General features: G+C 34.1%; 1 protein-coding gene across 1 annotated transcript; it reads right to left on the reverse strand.

The window, feature by feature from the left end:
* Positions 1–516: 516 nt before the first annotated feature.
* On the reverse strand, positions 517–11,307 carry LOC124366601. Its single transcript, XM_046823199.1, has 4 exons — positions 11,153–11,307; positions 9,798–9,909; positions 4,026–4,498; positions 517–986 (listed from the first exon to the last, which is right to left on the reverse strand). Exons 1-4 carry the CDS (start codon positions 11,177–11,179, stop codon positions 618–620), a joined length of 981 nt encoding a protein of 326 aa, XP_046679155.1. The 5' UTR covers positions 11,180–11,307; the 3' UTR covers positions 517–617.
* Positions 11,308–18,849: the final 7,542 nt, after the last annotated feature.

Consider the following 18,849-nt stretch of genomic DNA (forward strand, 5'->3'; position numbering starts at 1 on the left):
CCAGTGTTATTGAATCTGTAACTGTAAAATTTAATATTTTGTTTATTATAATTATTATTATTGTCTACAACCATTATTATTGGTTATAGGTTTGGTTGTTTATGTGTATCGCTAAAAGGTTTAGCAGGTTAAATTTAGTCAAGTACTTAGATAATAAGTACTACTCTAAGTAATGTTGTGTTAATGAGAAAAATAAAATATGAAATGGAAGGTTTATTAAATATTTAATAGCTTTTGCGTATTTTAATAGGAATAATAAATAGAATTGAAATAAGATTTAAATAAATGATACTAAGACGACTGTAAAACTATCAAGTGCAAAACATACTTTAAAATTATGTCTTAAAAATGTACTTGAGAGTCGGCAATAATTAATTATAATTCCTATTGTTTATGGCAAAAACTATTCACTTTTACTATACAGACTTGTATAGCGACTATTGAAAAGAAGGATTAGCAAATGTGAACTGTAATTATTATAAAATGAATAAGTTTGTACGCAATACTATTCATGTATGATATGCTTCAACAATGTAAATTTATAATATCTTGTACCATTCGTAGAGATAACATAAAATGTACATATGTAAAAAGTCACCACTTAACATCCATGGAGGTCACTTTTTCTTCTCACTGACTGCTTTTTGTTTTTCGTCGACCTTCTTTTGAAGTTTAGCCTTCAGTGCTTCGATGGCTTTTTTTAATTTATCGAAGGGGCTAAGCTGCGCCGTCTTGTCGGTCTTGGTCGCCTTAGTGGTCGGAGTGCCGGCAGCAGCGGACTTGGCCTCACACCACCACACCGCGGTTTTGTCACGTAGAGCTGCCAGCAAGAGCGCCTGCTGTCTCGCCCAGTCCTGCACCTTGTCAGGATGGGTTCTGTAGTATTCCAGGGTTCTGTACAGTACCAGCCCTTGCTCTTGCACCGATACCAACCTCTTGTCTAGCGATTCCATTGCTTTCACGTACACATTGTTCAGGTCTTGCACCTGACCAACAGAAAATATATTTCAATCAGTAATTGGTTTAAAGATACGGATATCATCATATATATTTGCCATTTTTCTTTTTCCATGCTTAAACTTATGTTTTAATATTTTAAACCGTAAGAAGAGGATATATTTCAATCCTCGAAACTTAGTGTTTCTTTTAGTAGTAATCGATTTGGTAAATTTAAAAATCCGTTATTTTTAAATCCATTGATTTGTAATCGTGCTATAAATGAGTAAAAATTGAGCCGATTCACGAGGCCATAGTTGGGTGGCAAGAACCTGGGGGCACCCACTGCGACCGGCCCGGACCATCTCAAACCGGACGATATTTTATACACTGTAAAATGCATGCGATCAAACAGACATCCACCCACTATGATCGGCCCGGAGGGGGACTCGGCGTACGTGGTATCGGAACAGTCGTCCTGAGAAACGACCAGGCCGAATACGTCGTTAGGCCGATTGCAGTGTGCGGTTGTCCAAATTTTTGCATCCATTTTGGCATCTCGAGAGAGGATGGGAGGGTGACAAGGGTAGGGGGTTGGAGAAATACCCCCTTCAAGGTCTCTCTCTAGATCGGCGCGGTGTTCGCAAATGCACCTGCCCTTGGCTCGCCATACCCGATAAGTCATAATTAGTTCAACTAACATCACCTTACTCAGATACTTTTGTATGAGAACCTTATGTTAATCAAAACCGTGATTTTGGAAATTAGTGCTGACTTAACCACATTTATCTGGCCAGGAGATCTTCATGTCATCGGGCAACTTCCTCGCCTTCAATTTTAATTTCTGTTACAATAATACTTCTGTACAATTTGGGATGTAAACTGTTTATTTCAGCTGGTGGCTACCTGTCTGCGATGTTTTGTGTGTTTACCTGTTATGTAGAATTTATAATTAGTCAAATGTTGAACTCTCTTACCCAGCTAAAAGAGAAAGAATATTTCTGGACCTTAGTATTTCACGTTTATGTTTGTTTTTTTTACCCGGTACTAAATAACTTGTCTCTAAACAAATTTGTTCAGTATAAATTGATACTGTCACTCGATGGAGCCTGTTTATTTTAATCATTTAGTGAATCACAAAGTAGCATATTTTCAGGCATATTATCAATGGTGGGTCTTATTTTGCAGTGATAGTCTTTGCTTACCACTGGCTAGTAGTAGGATTATTATGTTGAACTAATACACACTATATGTTTTGCTTAACATTAGGCTAAGAACAATTAAGAATTATTCTTAGCCTAAACAATATTCTTAGCCAAAAATCTGCTTACTCATCTTTGGTAAGCAGATATTGAGTGAAATATTTTACTTGTTACTTTTATTAATGGTTACGGAGGTGATCTGTAAAATACTTAAATGTCCATATTATTGGTCTAATTTTTCTGTCTTACGATTTTTCAATATTCGCTCTAGCTCAGCTAGGACTTGTATCACCATTAAGAGTTCTAAAGGGATGCCGCAATAGACGGGGGGAGGTGGGCGCCCTAAAATTTTGTTCCAACTTTAAAAAATATCTACACACTTCAAAGTAGAATTAAGCTGATCCAGCCCGGCCTTCTCCCCGAGTAACCGCCGGAGCGTGGCAAGTGCCGGTATGTTTTATTATCATTGAAATAATAATTATGTATTATTAAACATTTTTTTAAAATTTTTGTACAAAGCGATTTCAGGTACCTATCTATAATTATTTTATATAAATTTAGTATCAATCGAAAGCTAGCTCTTACACGCTAGATGTACCTTCCGTGGATTTGAAATCCATTCGACTATAGGGATCTGCCCACCGGCTCCCAAAGTTCCAATGTTAATCTCATGAGAGTATTAATGTTTAGTTTAAACAGCTGATTACAAAAACAATTGTGTTATTATTCAAATCCACTAGATAACTCAGTTTCAGCTGATTTGTTATAACATTCATTAACCAAATTATCACCTTATTGCTTTATGATGGTTTACACTCGTTTGTGATTTTTACGCAACATTTAAGCAAGTACTGACTAGGTCCATGTATCAGTATGACGGGACACCAGAATGTATAAAGATATCAATCAATACATAAGTACATCTAAACACAAGTATATAACATGTCATGAGTCCTTAACAATAACTCGGAGTAAACTACCAGAGTCAGGGTTACGTGGTTGGCATTTGAAGAGAAATAAATCAAAAATTTACTCAATAATAGCGTTGAAATAGTTTCCAAACCATAGTGAAATGAAATTTGGTGATTAACCATACGATAACAAGCTGGAAATTAGAATGATTTGATAACTTTAATTGAGTTACTGAGAAAATAGTTGATTAAATATTACACATATATTACATTAGTGTATACCGATTGGGAATTACTAATTAATAAAATAAGGAATTTCTGAAATAAGGATGGGTGGAAACTAATTAGATTTAAATAAATTTATAATTAACGCTAGAGGAGATGAATTGGTTATACTAAAGTTTTGTGATACAATTAATGACACATTTCACAGTGTGTATTTTTCTGATATAAATAAAGAAAATATTGAGATTACACTTTAGGTACAATGAAATAAAATCTGTGTAAAATAGAGACAACAAGTAGCATAATTTTGACAAAACTTTTCGTATAATAATTTTTAAGTAACTCCAGAGAACTCATTTTTTATTTCCAATAAGTTATGTAGTTTTGTGCTAAAATAATAATTGATATTTAGTCTTACAAAGGTAAATGCTACAAAAATACTAACAACAATGTTGTGCAATCTTTACGGGGTGTTCTCCTCTGAAAATATACAGATTGTCGTATGAAAATTACATAAGAAATAAAATTATATAAAATCCCTCTAAAATAGTTACCTAACTCATTGCCTTAATAATATTAGTTTGAGTATCAATTTGTAGCGTACGATATGTTTGTCCATTTCTCCTTACTTTTGTTACTTAGTAGGGTTATTACGATTTTAGACTGTTTGTTTTTGTTATTTACTCCGTATTAAATGATATGTCCCATAAACCTCATACTTAAAAAAGGTGAAAGTGAAAGTTATACTTACAACGGCGGCTGTCAGAATGTTGGCATCACTGCGATGTAGCGAGAGAGGAAGAGCAGCGGATGACAGGTCCGCGTTACATTTGGCCCCAGCAGCCTTGTTTGGACATCCCGAAGACAACAGAGCCGAAATCTCCTTTGAAACTTTCTTGTCAGATCCCATCACGTTCAACTTGGCTAGACTGCCGTCTTTGGAGAGGGCTTTAAAAGTTTCTCCTAGAGGTACATCTTGGTCCCTTTTTACATCTGTAGACGTAGTAATACTATGTACAGAACTTTCGCTTTCTGGTTTGAGCTTTTCAGGTTCCGGCGGTGAGTCATACACGTTTGTGATATCCCTTGAATATTGCCGCTCATTCGCACCAGAGACTGTAATGTTATTTTTTTCTGAGAAGATTGAAAATCTGTCACTCCCTTTGTACGTTGTTACACGATTGTTTCTTTCACACAGATATGAAACCAATCTTCTAAATTTTTCTGAAAGAAAAATCTTAGTTTTTATTAAAAATTAAAAAATGTTGCAATTAGTGTAAAAATGCCCTCAACTTAGCGACTAATAATAAAGGTAAGAATCCAGAGAGAAAATTTCAAACAGTGGGTTCATATTCCAACCTAATCTATATGGAAGGTTGGGGGCATGGGACTATGGTCAGTGAGCCAATAGACAATGCAATGAATGTACTCACAAAAGAATATGATGTAATTTAATTCTATACACTACACAATACTAAATACATTTTCAAAGTTTTTCAAGTGATCACCTTGTTACAATTCTACAATAATACCCGTTCTCGTATAATTATACTGGATCAATATATTTTTCTAAGTAGATAATGATAACGAATATGTCTAAAATTTGTGAAAGTTATTTTGGGGCAAATCTAAAGTATTACGTGATTACCGATTAAAGGCCTAAATGACCTACAAATTGCTGTATTCAGCATACAATAACCTTATTGTGTAGACTGATTGGGTTATCACTCCTAATATAATGCCTCGTCCACACCTAGCGAACGTTCGGTGAACATGTTCGTTGAACATGGTTGCAGTCGTGATCTGACAACGAACATTTTAAAAGTTCGTAGACATTTTGTTCGACGAACAAAAATTTTTGTGTTTGGACGAACAAACTAGAGTTCGCTCTGAAAAGGCTCAGTCTAGCAGGAGTAGTGTGCAGTTATGGTTGACCGGGATCTGGTGTATCGTCGTAAGCGACTAGAATGTGTTGCCGCGGCTTTCGTTGTGATCAACCAGCATCAACCCCTTCCTCGCAGGTGGTGGCAAAGACAACTATTACAGAGAAGGTATGAGTATAGTGGCCAAGATTTGACTTCTGGATGTTTATTTACAAACTTTACTCGAGTTTCAAATGCTGATTTTGAAGCATTGGTTCTCATGATTGGGCCTAAGGTTGCAAGAGCAAATACTAACTTCCGCCAAGCAATAAGTGTTAACGACCGCTTAGCTGTTACTCTTCGTTTTTTAGCGACAGGAGATTCGTACCACTCTCTTATGTATTTGTTTAAATTATCAAAACAAGCAATATCCCTGATTGTCCCTGAAGTATGTGCTGCTCTAGTTGACTGCCTCAAACAGTACGTGCAGACACCTTCCAAAACTGAAGACTGGGAGAAGATAGCAAGCGGATATAAGGAAACTTGGCAGTTTAATCAGTGTCTTGGAGCTCTAAACGGAAAGCACATTAATTTACAAGCACCAGAAAATAGTGGATCTACGTTTTTTAATTATAAAAGTCAACACAGTATTGTACTGATGGCCCTAGTAGACTCCAACTATTCGTTTGTATACGTTAATGTAGGGTGTCAAGGCAGGATATCAGATGGGGGCGTATTTAAGAACTGTGAACTTTGGAAAATTGTGGAAAACGGAACTGGTTTGCCCAAAGATAAACCATTACCCGGAAGAGTATTTGCTGTCCTCTATGTAATAGTTGCAGATGATGCTTTTGCTTTACATCATCATATTTTAAAACCGTTCCCCGGACACCAAGGGAAAAAAAGTAAAAGAAGAGTATTTAACTATCGATTGTCTCGAGCTCGAAGGTGCTCTGAAAATGCGTTTGGTATTGTAAGTTCTGTCTTCAGGGTCTTAAGAAAACCTCTACTCTTGAATCCAGAAAAAAGTACCCTTGTTACTTGTGCTTGCATCTATTTGCACAACTTTTTACGGCAGAGCAAGTGTTCAGTTAACGTTTACACTCCTCCTGGTTCTTTAGACAGTGTTGCGCCTGATGGAAGTATTATTCCAGGACTATGGAGGAATGATACAGATGGACTACAGTCATACTACCCACTTCCTCGAATCGGAAGAAAATCAAGTGACTTTGCAAAGGCCGTGAGAGAAGAGTATGCTGAGTATTTTGTCTCAGATTGGGGCAGTGTTGCGTGGCAAAACGACTACACTTAAATTTGTGACAAGGCCTACAGTTTGCACAGACTATTATTAAAAACGTTTGAGTCAGATTAATCAAACTGTTGTAAAATACTGTTGTAATCTAATTTTTAAATTTTTTTCGTATTTTTATAACTTTAAACTCATTTAATGTTTTCATTTTGTTTTTCTTTAAACACTGATTCAGTTATTGTGCTTTAATAAATAAATAATAATAAACAAACCAATGAATAAGTTATTATTATGTAGTATCTGTTTAGGAATAGGCTTAAGCAAATATTTAAAGGCAATTATTTTTTAACACCTTACCGTCAAAGCACAGTCAAGGTTGTTAGACACCCGATGGTCGTTTTGGAGATTACACCATTTTCGGGCACGCGCAGTGCACTAAACTAAAACAAGATCGACACGCAGCTAAAACGCTGACATGAGGTAGCGAATTTCCAAATGCTCTAAGACTTCAAATGTCATTAATTGAGGGTTGATTAAAGCTGTTGGTCCTAAAGTTGAAAAATAGAGAAGTACCGTACTTTAAACATTCTCATCCTAATACGCAAATATTATGTACTTATGACTCTCTTCTCATGTCTGGGTAAAGTTAGCAAGTTAGTTAATCATTGAAATACATTTGGAAAAAGTCGTAATAGTGCATTTTAATGTAAAAAGATGCAGAATACTGGCTATAGGCAAGCCTATCTTTTCTCATTAGACTAAGCAAAACTATTTTTTTAAGGCTTTCTGGTTTTAATGCTAAAACATAACTTTTATGGGGTCAGATAAATAATAACTTCTTACCTTTTACTGAATGATCATGTACTAAGATATGTTTCAAAACACACTTGAAAACTAAAAATCTTAGGAATAAGAACCACACAAGGTTTATAAATGAGAGAAATTGTCTGGTAAATCCAACAATGAAGTGCCCATCAGCAGTGACACATCAGTACTTCCGTGCTCCGGTGGATGAGAAGGTGCAGGTCTCTCTTGGGTTGTGTATGCGGTGACCTCGTTTTCCTTCTGCATTTCTTCCAACTCCTTCATTTCCGCCTGGAATATCAAATTGTCTATGGAATTTTGTAATTTGCACAAACTCAGTGGGTTTTTTATCTTCCTCAGACGGTTGGCAACATTCTCACCATAAACAGCGTAATCATCCCTCAATGTTGGTTGTTGACTTTGCAAATCACTCAAGCAGCTTTTCATAATGTCATAAGCTTCGTTAACTTGATTTTTCTTTAAACGTTTTGCTCTGCCACTTGCACTTAAACTTTCAAGTCCACTTCGTAATGTCCCGGGTGTACTATATCTTGATGGAGTCTTTACACTAGAAGAAGAAATAGTGCTGGCTGTTTCTCGGCAAACGTTGTCAATGTCGTTGTCATCGATGTCACTGGAATCCATGTCGACTGCGGGGTCATTAGGCTCAGTCAAGTTTGAGAATGTTTCTCGGGGGGTACTGTTGTTTCCTGATAAAAACTGTAAGTATGGAAAACCCCACCAAGGCTTTTTCTTCTCACTTGTGCCCATTCCTGATTTCAGTATATTCGTTTTCTTCTCTCTTCTATAATGAGCTAAGATGCTGTCTATTTTCTTCTTAACTTCTTCTGCGTTGACACCTAACTCAGTAGCTATGGCGGCATACGCGTCTTTCCTCTTGAATTTATTTTTATACTCTTTGTCTGAGATATCCCACAACAACTTGTTTGATTCGTAAAGTTGAATCAACATAACAATATTGTCCTGATTCCAGAAATCTTTACTCATCTTGAATGCACAAAAACAAAACAGTAATCCACACCAACTCACAACCAGCACTATGGAATACGTCCGCCTTCCACGCGTTACTGTCTCAGACTACCTGACTAACACAAACGTTCGCCAGTTGTTCGCTTCAAGAGCGAACATTGTCTCCGAACGAAGATGGCGCCGATTTTTGTTCGAGGACGCGTCCACACTGCAGTTCGCCAAACATTCTCCCCCGAACACCTTAAATGTTCGGACGAACATCCACGAACTGTTCGGCCAAACTTGTTCGACTAAAGTTTGTCCAGTGTGGACGAGGCTTTAAAATTAAATTGGTGAGTCACACCTTTTATATGCGATAAATGTTATTACGTAGTAGTCGTAGCTTCCAGGAGAACTCTAAGTGGAAAGAAGTCAGTACACGTGCCTCTCGAGCATCACCACATCTGTCCATTCCTGCCTCGTCGAACTCTCTACTGATATGTACTTCCATACGTTGCTTCTTGTAAAGATACTTTGTAGAACCTAGTGATTCTCCAAAAGCCTGATTTTAAAGTTCATATCCTTGAGAATCCACGAGGATGGCACGGGTGGGGGCAACAGGAAGGGGAAAGGGTGGGTGGAAGACGACTCTGTTGCCACTCATGCCAATCCTTCCTGTTCGTGTACACTAGCCGTCCACAATTTCCTAACCATGATGGACTTTCTACGAGAGAATCTAACACCAAAGGTCACACATAACAAACATCTCAGGGCTAAGTGATCTTGTACTATGAAAATACGTTCTTACTCTATTCAAGATCAAATTAGAGGGGCAGCTTGTTTACTAAGACATTGGTTATTTATAACGAGGAAAACATGATGTAAGCGAAATAATCGTAACTATAAAAAAGTGGAGTAGAATACAGTGGTTAACACCATTCTGACAGACAGGGCTTGAAAATTCAAAACTTGGTTTGGTAACAGTACTGAAGAGGAAACCAACACTTTCGTAAACTCAAAGTAAATGTATTATATATAGTATATGGAACTCTTACTCATAATAAAGAAAATTAATAAAGTTACATGTAGATTATGTGATTTAAAAATAATATTATTAATAGTGGCTTTTAGGTATAGTAAAATTGGTAAAAAAATAGTTGTTGAACCTCAAATAGTTGTCTTCTGCTGTCAAGTTTTAAGTTCCGTGCCTCGTAAACCACTATGATGAGTTGCGATCAGGTGGACCTATATCCCGGAAAGCTGTCTGCATTAAAATAATTTAATTTAATGTTTGTAGTTTGTTTATTTATTCAGACGTTGGTTTTAGTAGTAATCGTACTTTCCAGTTTTTAGTATTTAGTGTCCTGAAGATGAGCCATTACGTGACTCAAAACTCACATTGACTAAGAAATTGTTTTGAAGAATTCGGTGGCAATGTGAATTGTAGTTTAAAATAATTGTGTAAAACATTCTTAATGTACTTGCCCGTGGCAATTAAGAGTTTATGCAGCGTACAATAAAATACATTACCGTTAATAGAGTTATTACTATATATTATTCGTAACAAGTTCTTAACACTAATGAATCGACCTGCATTGGATTTAAAATGTACTTTAAAGTGATAGCCGCTGTTAAGTACCTGTTTTAATCTTATCCTGATTGTTTACGTGTTTAAGTAGTTCCTTGTATGCTTTTTCACTGAAGCCAGCAGATGAAAATGCCATGTACCGCAACAACTTCGGAACATATACCTGCAAGTCCAAAGGTTATTACGAGTTGTATTCAAAGTTATAAATTAATATATGAGGAATGTTCTGGTGGCGGGTCATAGTGAAACTCTTAAAGTAGGTACTAGTCTCTATATCAGGTCATGAGTCTATAGTGTGGCTAAGTCGTAATGTTATAATAATAATAATAATAATGTACTTTATCATAAAAAGGCAATACACATATTGTATCATAATCGTCCTAAATCTAACCATTCACTCCAACAATAACCATATCTCTCAGGCATCAATAAATCATGATTTTTAGCCTCTGGATTGTTAGGACAATGTGATAAAAGTATTAAATATCCTTGTTTGTTTGTTTTTATATCTGAAATTGGTTTCTATACGTCTACAAAACATCAACATCTACATACAGTAAACTTTGACATTTTGGACCACAGTGTATACAAGAAGTGGTAGAAACAAACAATCATTAAAAAGTGACCTTAACTCTAGAATAGTATAGTTATGAAATTTTTAGGTGATAACAATTATCTTTACGAATTCTTTGGGGCGAAATATGGGGGCTTTCGTTTAGATAAAGAAGTAGGTTCTTGGATCAGTTGCCATACATCGCGGATAGCTGGCCCAAATACTTTGTATTAGCTGTTCAACCGCTTGCCCAGCCATTTATTTCATTTTGTCATAACTAATTTATTTTGTAAAATAAATAAATATGATAAATAAAGTTGTAGTTAGCCTCTGTATTTAATAACGGGGTAATTTGATTTGATTTTCATCGGAGGTAGTATTTTAATAACTAAACCGTTAACCCTTACGCTTAATCCTATGAAAAAGGCAATGGTTTTAACAATGTACAGTTGCCATCTATGCATATTTTAATCGGATTTAGCAATTAGAATAAATAAAAATTTTGATTTATATATGTACCTAAATTTACCTTACTTCACTTACACAAGTTATTAATTTTTAGGCCTACAACCTTGAAATGTACATAATTATTTCTAATATTAACTATATCAAGTGTAAAATCCAATCCATACTATTAACTAGATTCATTAAAATATATTATGCAGTAATTAGTAAGTAGTTTCCCATCTCTTAAAAATTTGAGGAACTTAGTACTGCATTTGATAGTATTAATAGTAGAATCACCACCATAAGTATGCAGTCTATTATTTTCTGTATTCAATGCCAATAAGTGACTAAAATGCACTTTCTGTGGAAACAGCTATAAATGATTAGCGTGATTTATTGTACTTACATCTGTAGATACTCTTAAATTTAACATTTTGTAAGAATTGATGTTGGTATAATGTATAAAACTCAAAACTTAAATAATAACCTGAAAGGTAAACAAGTCTGAGTTTCGATAACAGATTGAGTTATGAATTCATTGTTAGATTTATATGTCAAAGCCAGTTTCTCGATCCAGCAGTTCGATTCAGTGAACTCTGATTGAATCCATAGAGGAATAATATGCTATTAATGGGAATATATGTCACATGTTTAGATTTGTGACACAGTTGTGATATAAAGGCCGATTGTGAAATTGCTAACAAATAGTTATGATTTATTTTATAAAAGTAATTATAAAGCAATTTTATAAAAAGATTGTTAAAGTGATTAGTTCATGGTGACATCATTTGTGATGATAAGTTATTTTTGCGTCGAGTCAAGCGCATCGATATGTGAAAAGTGTGATGTCGCAAGGAAAGTGAAAAGGGCCCTTTGCTTTAAAAAAGAGTAGACTTTACATCCACATGAGCATTGTGCAGCAGTTTGTAAATAACATTACCAAAATAAATCTTTTATTTGTAGTTGTAATTTACTTTATTATTCTAGTAACAACCCAATTTTAAAGGAATTTAATAGTTTTCTGTAATACATTAACATTTAATTACGGCTTCTTTCGGTTACTGGTACATAACGAGCGCAACTATGACGTTTCAAGTAGCAACGGATATAGCGTTGGATAAATATCTTCTCAGGCGTTATTCAATAATTTCAGAAAGTGTGAATTAGGAGGTGAAAGAACGAAGACAACTAAGCTGTAATTTAGTGATACAGACATTCTTACAATCTTCATGAAATCCTTGAAATGTAAAAACGTAATCAGAAGAAGCCATACAACCCATGACTTCTATAAGCGTTACTGGGAGTTGCGTGTCCCTATCTATGTCACGTTAAATTACATTCCCACGGGTTTATTTCTTTCATATTAAATCCTAATTCCTTCTCTACAATTTGATTCAATGGTATACTGGAATAAGGAAAATGGTTTAGCTTATGCAATTTTAAACAATTGGTTTTGGTTTAAATAGCTATAGAAGATAACAATATAACCTAGACTTAAATTAAAGAAGTTAATTAGATGAACAAACAAAACTGAAACTATCCAAATTTCTCAATTGGGTCTTGAAAAAGGTACAAGCTTAAAAAAAATGAAATTTTCAATATCGCAATTTTATGTGACCTATTCTAGTGCAATTGCAAATCTTCTGCTCCATAAGAAAGGCTGTGTGGGCCCTCATCTTCTTCCAGCCTTTTCTGTGGTAATGTCTTATAATTTATTTTTTGTTTCTTTAAGAAAGTGAACTCGGTAGGCAGTACCAAATGACACTATGGTTCATAGTTCACTATTAAATTCACTAGCGTTTATCGTACCACTGTGTGAACACTTCCTGAATACGATAGAAGTGCCTTGGTCAAATAGTGACTAGAAAGAATTATACGATAAGTATTATACAAAATTAAACTGCTGAGAGGAAGTCAGGGAATCACTAAACTGGTGAAACTTTCCTTGCAAGCTTAATCTAGAAAAAAACACCACTTTAAAATTAATGGTAGAAAACAAATAAAATATCCAGTAAACTAATCATAATATTCAAAAAATAGTTAAAAGATACTATAATAATAATATTTTTAAAAGAATTTAGACACCTGACATCCCTTAAAGAAGTCGTGGTAAAAGAAAGTCGTTTCGGTAATCGTTTTGGTAAGAGTGTGCAACAAGTACAATGTTTGGTTATTTATATATTTGGAAAAAACTTAGCGAAATTAAAAATCAAAACAGCGGTAGGTACTGAGATGACAATAATTCATACATAACCACTGAACTGTAAAATTGAAAAAATAATAAAGTTATATTTCAAAACAATAACAAATGACCTATTTTCAAAAGTACAACAGTTTTAAATATTTATAAATTTATTTTGAGACACTAAATAATGCTATAAAGTTCTTGTTCTGCGAGAGTGTTGTTTAAACTTTGATACATCTGTAGTTACAGAATACTAAAGTGAATATTATTTTTAAAATTATATTCAGAGTATGTGTAAGATTCGCTAATAAACTGAGTGTTAATCATATATTACCTGATAACTACCAATCAGTTCCTTTATTTGTGTTTTCCATTTACATTAAATACATTTAAGAAAATTCATGTTCTCTAATTCAGCAATCGGCTGACTTAATTAATTACCAAAAATAACATAAAACAAAAGTCCACAGTTTCTTAAACTTATAATACAAAAAGTTTATTACGTTTACATTACATTACGTAAATAATTTACAACACTCTCTTGGTTGGACGACCAATAAACTGTGTTAACTTAATCAAATGATTTTTATTGAAATATTGCTGGAATTAATTATCCTTCTTCTTCTAGTTTAACAACGAATAAGTACTTTGAGGTTCTTCATCATTACATTTATCTTCTTAGATATTTCAGTTGTTGTTTATTGAAAAGCAATTTGAACGTAACTTTGTCCTATTGGTGTGTGTTTGGGGATTCTCCGTACATGTCTGTCACACCAATCTTAGTCGTCTTAATTTACATATATATGAAGGGTTTTAATGTATTGTTGATAGTCTATAAAGAAAAAACACACAAACATTCATTTATATATATATATATATATATATATATATATATATATATATATATATATATATGTATGTATAAATGAATGTTTGTGTGTTTTTTCTTTATAGACTCAGAAACTATTTGATCGATCATTATGAAAATTTGTATGTATATGTATTTTTCCAAATAGAAGGTTTATATGCTATGCCCATTGATGTAACTCACCACCAGGAGGCGCTGCAAAATATATAAGTTATCAAAGTGCCTGCACATTGTACACTACAATTACGAGATAGTTGTATATAATAACCACACACTATGTGAAGGCGCTAAGTTTTTATGGATATTTGTCTTTCAAATGAATTTCTGTTTGACATTATAGCTTGAATGTTAGACCACTTTATTATTAAGTACATGTACGTGTACAATGGCTATAAACATGAAACATGCACTTTTTGCAGACTTTCTTGATAGTGTCAACAAGGTAAACTCTACATCGGCGTTGACAATAATTCACTTGAACCAGAAGTGCTCTTACACGAGCAAAGCTTACAAAAAGCGTGCGAAGCCGCGGGGAACAGCTAGTAATGTCATAATTTTAATTTCTTACTGAATCTATCCAGATTTAAGAGGTCAAGAATCGTTATAAAATTTTCTCTAGTATGAACATTCGATTAAATCTACATAAGAGTGAACCGTTAAATTTCTTAATATCATAGACATAGTCGGAACCGGTGAAATGAATTAAATTGTCTTTTTTGTATGAGTCAAATATCGTTTAGAGGACAATAGATACATTTTATGGAAATGCAAAAATACTATCATTTCGGTATAGCCCAAAGATGATGAATCCAAAACTCTCCTCGACAACTTTTGCCCAAACTTTTTAAAAGGTTCTCCGCACTAGAAACGCGAGTATACATTTCAAATGAATCCTTTTAAAAATTCAATTTCTAAGGAAAATTTCTCGGTATACTCTTATGCTGTGCAACACATGTTCTGGTGCGTTTAAGTTCTTGGAGGGTTCTGTAGTATCGAGTATGTGGAAGAATATTTAATTTGACAACCAGTAAATTAAAACTATTCAATAAACAAAATTAATACTGTAATAGGAAAAGTAGGATTTCCTTGCTTTAGTCACAATGGTTATTAATTGAGCTGCGTTGTAGATACGTTAATATATGTTCATAGTGAAAGACGAAGTCACGTGTTTCACTAATACTTAAGCTCCTTCACTATAGCAAAGAATGACGAAAACAGTTATTAATTACATATTTCTTAAGTGAAATCTATTTACAATACCTTTTTTTAAGAAAGATTAGTTCACTTCAACAATCATTTGGATTAATGGTTCCTTAGAAGGTAAATAAAATTAATGAATGTCACTATTAGAGACATAGTTTAGCAAAAAACGCATAATTACCGAGTTTTATCGCATTAGGCCTAAAAATAACGAAGTTGATCATTAGTAAACAGAACATAATCAGGGACCGTTGTTTACAGGTCCATTGTTATGTTGAAACATATATCCATCAACTACACGGGTCGTATTTCATTGAAGGACCTATTGCACAGGTATATTTAATTTGATTTACTAACAATTATTACATTTATTAGTAAATATCATGTCCAACCAGTTGAACATATTTAAAAGAATGAGATATCTAATGGGCCATAACGATTGAAATCGGAGTACTGTAGTTATTTGTAAGAATCGCAAAAATATAATTCGAACTTTATGTATTCAAAAAACATGTTATAGTAAAGAAAATGCTTTCAATAACTTCCAAAACAGTGTTAAATAACATTTTCCGTCTCTGATACGAACCATTTGTATATCCATTAGTGAAAACTCTCGCAAGGACTCATGATGAGACTTCATCGTAACGTTGGTGTAAGGTATTGGATCCCTAATCGAGAGGTCACGGGTTCATTTCTAGGGGAAGTGAATAAACATTTGCGAATGGGTTTGGACCATTTCCCCTTAAAATGCTTATTGTGCTCGATTAAAATGCCACTTAAATCCCCTTTAGAAATATTATCAAGCCTAGGGTTACCAAAATTTAATATTTTTCACATACATTTCAAACTAGAGTTTATCCACAATGAATATAGTTTCTTCTGTACTAAATAGGGAAAAATAAATATGCATTATGATTTACTAGAATCACAAGATGTCAGTGAAGATAAAATTAATGACGTCATTATCTGTTACTAATGCACATGGCACTGTATACAGCAGTTTATTGTTATCTGATGTGTAAGACCATAATCGCCTGGTATAACATTTATTTATAATCCAGTTCGGTAGTTAGAAGAAGGCGGACAACTCTGAAGGGGACTGCTGAGAGGTTTACAACCCCTGAGGGAGCTTGAGCAGCGTAATCCGAGAGCCTGTACACTTACCAAGACAGCTCTGATGTCCTTCGGGACTCTTGATTGGGCTGGGATTAACATCATTATGGAGGACTTACACGATGTTCAATAACGTTAACTAAAGTACTCGTACACAATTACGAACTTTTAACCACTCAATGAATCAGTAATTCAACTTGTAATTTGATATTAAAGTGACTTAATTGTTCTTGACTATATGAATTCAAGTTATTGTCACCCTGAATAATAAAACAGGAACCGTTATTGGTGATTAAAACACTACTCATTCAGTTCGAGATTCGTTAGTTTTAAAACACCCCAAGCTATTCTGTCCACATTGGTTAATGGAAAACAAAGCACCATTCAGCCAATTAAGCGATCGTTAAATTAGTGATGTGCCTCGACTTCTGTTGTTGGTTTAATAAAGTTACGGTCAACCGAATGAATTATTCTAATACACGAAACCTCAAATAAATAATTTCGTGTTACATTATATCGAGAGTCTCATATGTAATAGGGGAGTTAAACAATTTTTAATTATTCATGTAAAGTTGAGGTGAAGTTAAAATAAACATGTGTATATAAATATGATAAATGATATATAAATAATTGAAACGTTAATAAAACATTACATATGATGTAGGTGGTACTTGTATTGTTTAGATTATTTAACTATTCAATGAGTCAAACCATTTATGTATATATATATATATATATATATATATATATATATATGTATATACCATGTATATGTCAAACCATTTATGTATGTATATATATATATATATATAAATGTGTGTGTGTGTGTGTGTGTGTGTGTTTTGTACATATATATATACATAAATGGTTTGACATATACATGGTATATACATATATATATATATATATATATATATATATATATATATATATATATATATATATTCATTTTCTGAGCTTTAGAGAAACGTATCACTTTTGGGACTGCATACTTTCATTCTGTCTGACTACGCTCGATATCTTGAAAACTAACTGACTAATAGCCTTGAAATTTTGCACGAAGCTAAATTTATATGTTAGCAACGTTCACCAGACCTAGCAGGGATCACTTCTGGCTGGTTTATACCTTCCAGTTTTAAACCTCCCACTGGGCACACCAAAAACTAATCTGTCACTTAAATGTGGGAAATCTTATGGATGACCGGGAACGGCACATCACTAACAGCAAATGTCGAGATTCTGGGGTGCAAGGGTAATTCGATAGGTCTTATCTACTGAGAGGTATGACTATTCAAGTTTGTGGGGATCGTTTCCTAAGTGTCAAAGGTTCTTGCTAGCCTCAAAAAAGGGTGTGCCACCCCTGGCTGCTTTTACTGGAGAGACTGCCTCCTTGTAGTAGCTCATAGAACTTTTATTATTTAAACACTGCTATGAAACCTAATTTAATGAAGAAAATAGGTATGCATAGCAAGACATCTTGAGAAAGACTTTACTTGTTGATTGCAAGTTTTGCTTGAAACTTTATTTCTACATACACAAGAATGTTTCCTTTGATTTTGCAAATTCATGAAAATTGAGTGAGCGTAATGTTTTTCAAGGCTATGGATCAGTAGGCTGACGCAGTTTCTCTTTTTCCTGCCGGATAGGATGAAAAGTGGGTGATTTTCTGTCTTTCTATCTACCAGAAAGACATATTGAAAATAAAATGAGCCATAGATTTGAAGTTTTGCATGCAATCTCAGCGAAGCCTGTTACGCGACATGTGGTGTAAAGGTATTTATATACATTGTCCTATTTTGTGAATCTAGGTTGCTATATCTTGCCGTCGAATTACACTGTGGACAGTGTTCTTGTAAAACTTCTGTAGTGTATCTTCTTTGTAATCAATACATTTAACAGTGCATGAAAAATAATACACTAGAGAATGTGTTTCCCTACGAATACCTAAACAGCACGTTTGGAATGCCGTTGACGATATTATTTTGTCGTAAGACAATCAACTAATAAGACGAGTTCAGTGTCTTACTAAAACTTTTCCACACCACGTAGTCCATTTCAATTTCATTATTGACCGATAGAATGACAAATATACGGCAAATAAACTTTTTAAATCCCCGCGTCAAATACAGGAGACATTGTATTAGTCTACTGAATGATATGCCTCAACGACGCTCTGCTAAATTCCTTGGTTGGGAATGCAACATTATACAACTCATTCTTGTCTGTGTATAAACGATTTATTATACATTCGCGTAAAATTTTAAGTCTTCATATGATATCTTTCTGGAGATATCTTGTTACGTGCTACGTTAACATTTTTGTTGATTACATTAGATTTCATATTAGTGTTTAGATAATAAGGGTCTACAGACCAAGTTACCATAAAACGATGTTGGATGTGTTGGGATGATGAGGCTACATGAATTAATATGTCACATGTTAAAATATCCCATGGGTATAGGGAGTTTACTGGCAATTTTATTTATTTTGTTATTTTTCGTTGTCCCATAAGCCCAATGTAAAAATATTTGCTGACGCTCAGCCGAATCCCTGGGTGTTACATGCACCAAAAACATACATATAAAACTTTTCAGCCTCACGAGCGATATGCTTCGCAAACGCTCAGCCAATATGTAAATAAATGGTCCAGCCACTACGTTGAAACATTTCGTCCATTAGTAGTTTTTTGTTTTGATTTTGGACAATCCTTCACATTAAACAATATGACAACTAGAAC

The sequence above is a fragment of the Homalodisca vitripennis genome, chromosome 1, assembly GCF_021130785.1.
Source record: "Homalodisca vitripennis isolate AUS2020 chromosome 1, UT_GWSS_2.1, whole genome shotgun sequence".
Classification (NCBI taxonomy): domain Eukaryota; kingdom Metazoa; phylum Arthropoda; class Insecta; order Hemiptera; family Cicadellidae; genus Homalodisca; species Homalodisca vitripennis.

What these genes read in the sequence shown, in the direction of transcription:
- LOC124366601 (XM_046823199.1), bottom strand. Translation starts at nt 11,179, where the DNA reads ATGTTAAATTTAAGAGTATCTACAGAT. An exon ending in ATTTAAGAGTATCTACAGAT is followed by an intron (nt 9,910 to 11,152) that starts GTAAGTACAATA and finishes TTGGACTTGCAG; the next exon opens with GTATATGTTCCGAAGTTGTT. An exon ending in ACATTCTGACAGCCGCCGTT is followed by an intron (nt 987 to 4,025) that starts GTAAGTATAACT and finishes TCTGTTGGTCAG; the next exon opens with GTGCAAGACCTGAACAATGT.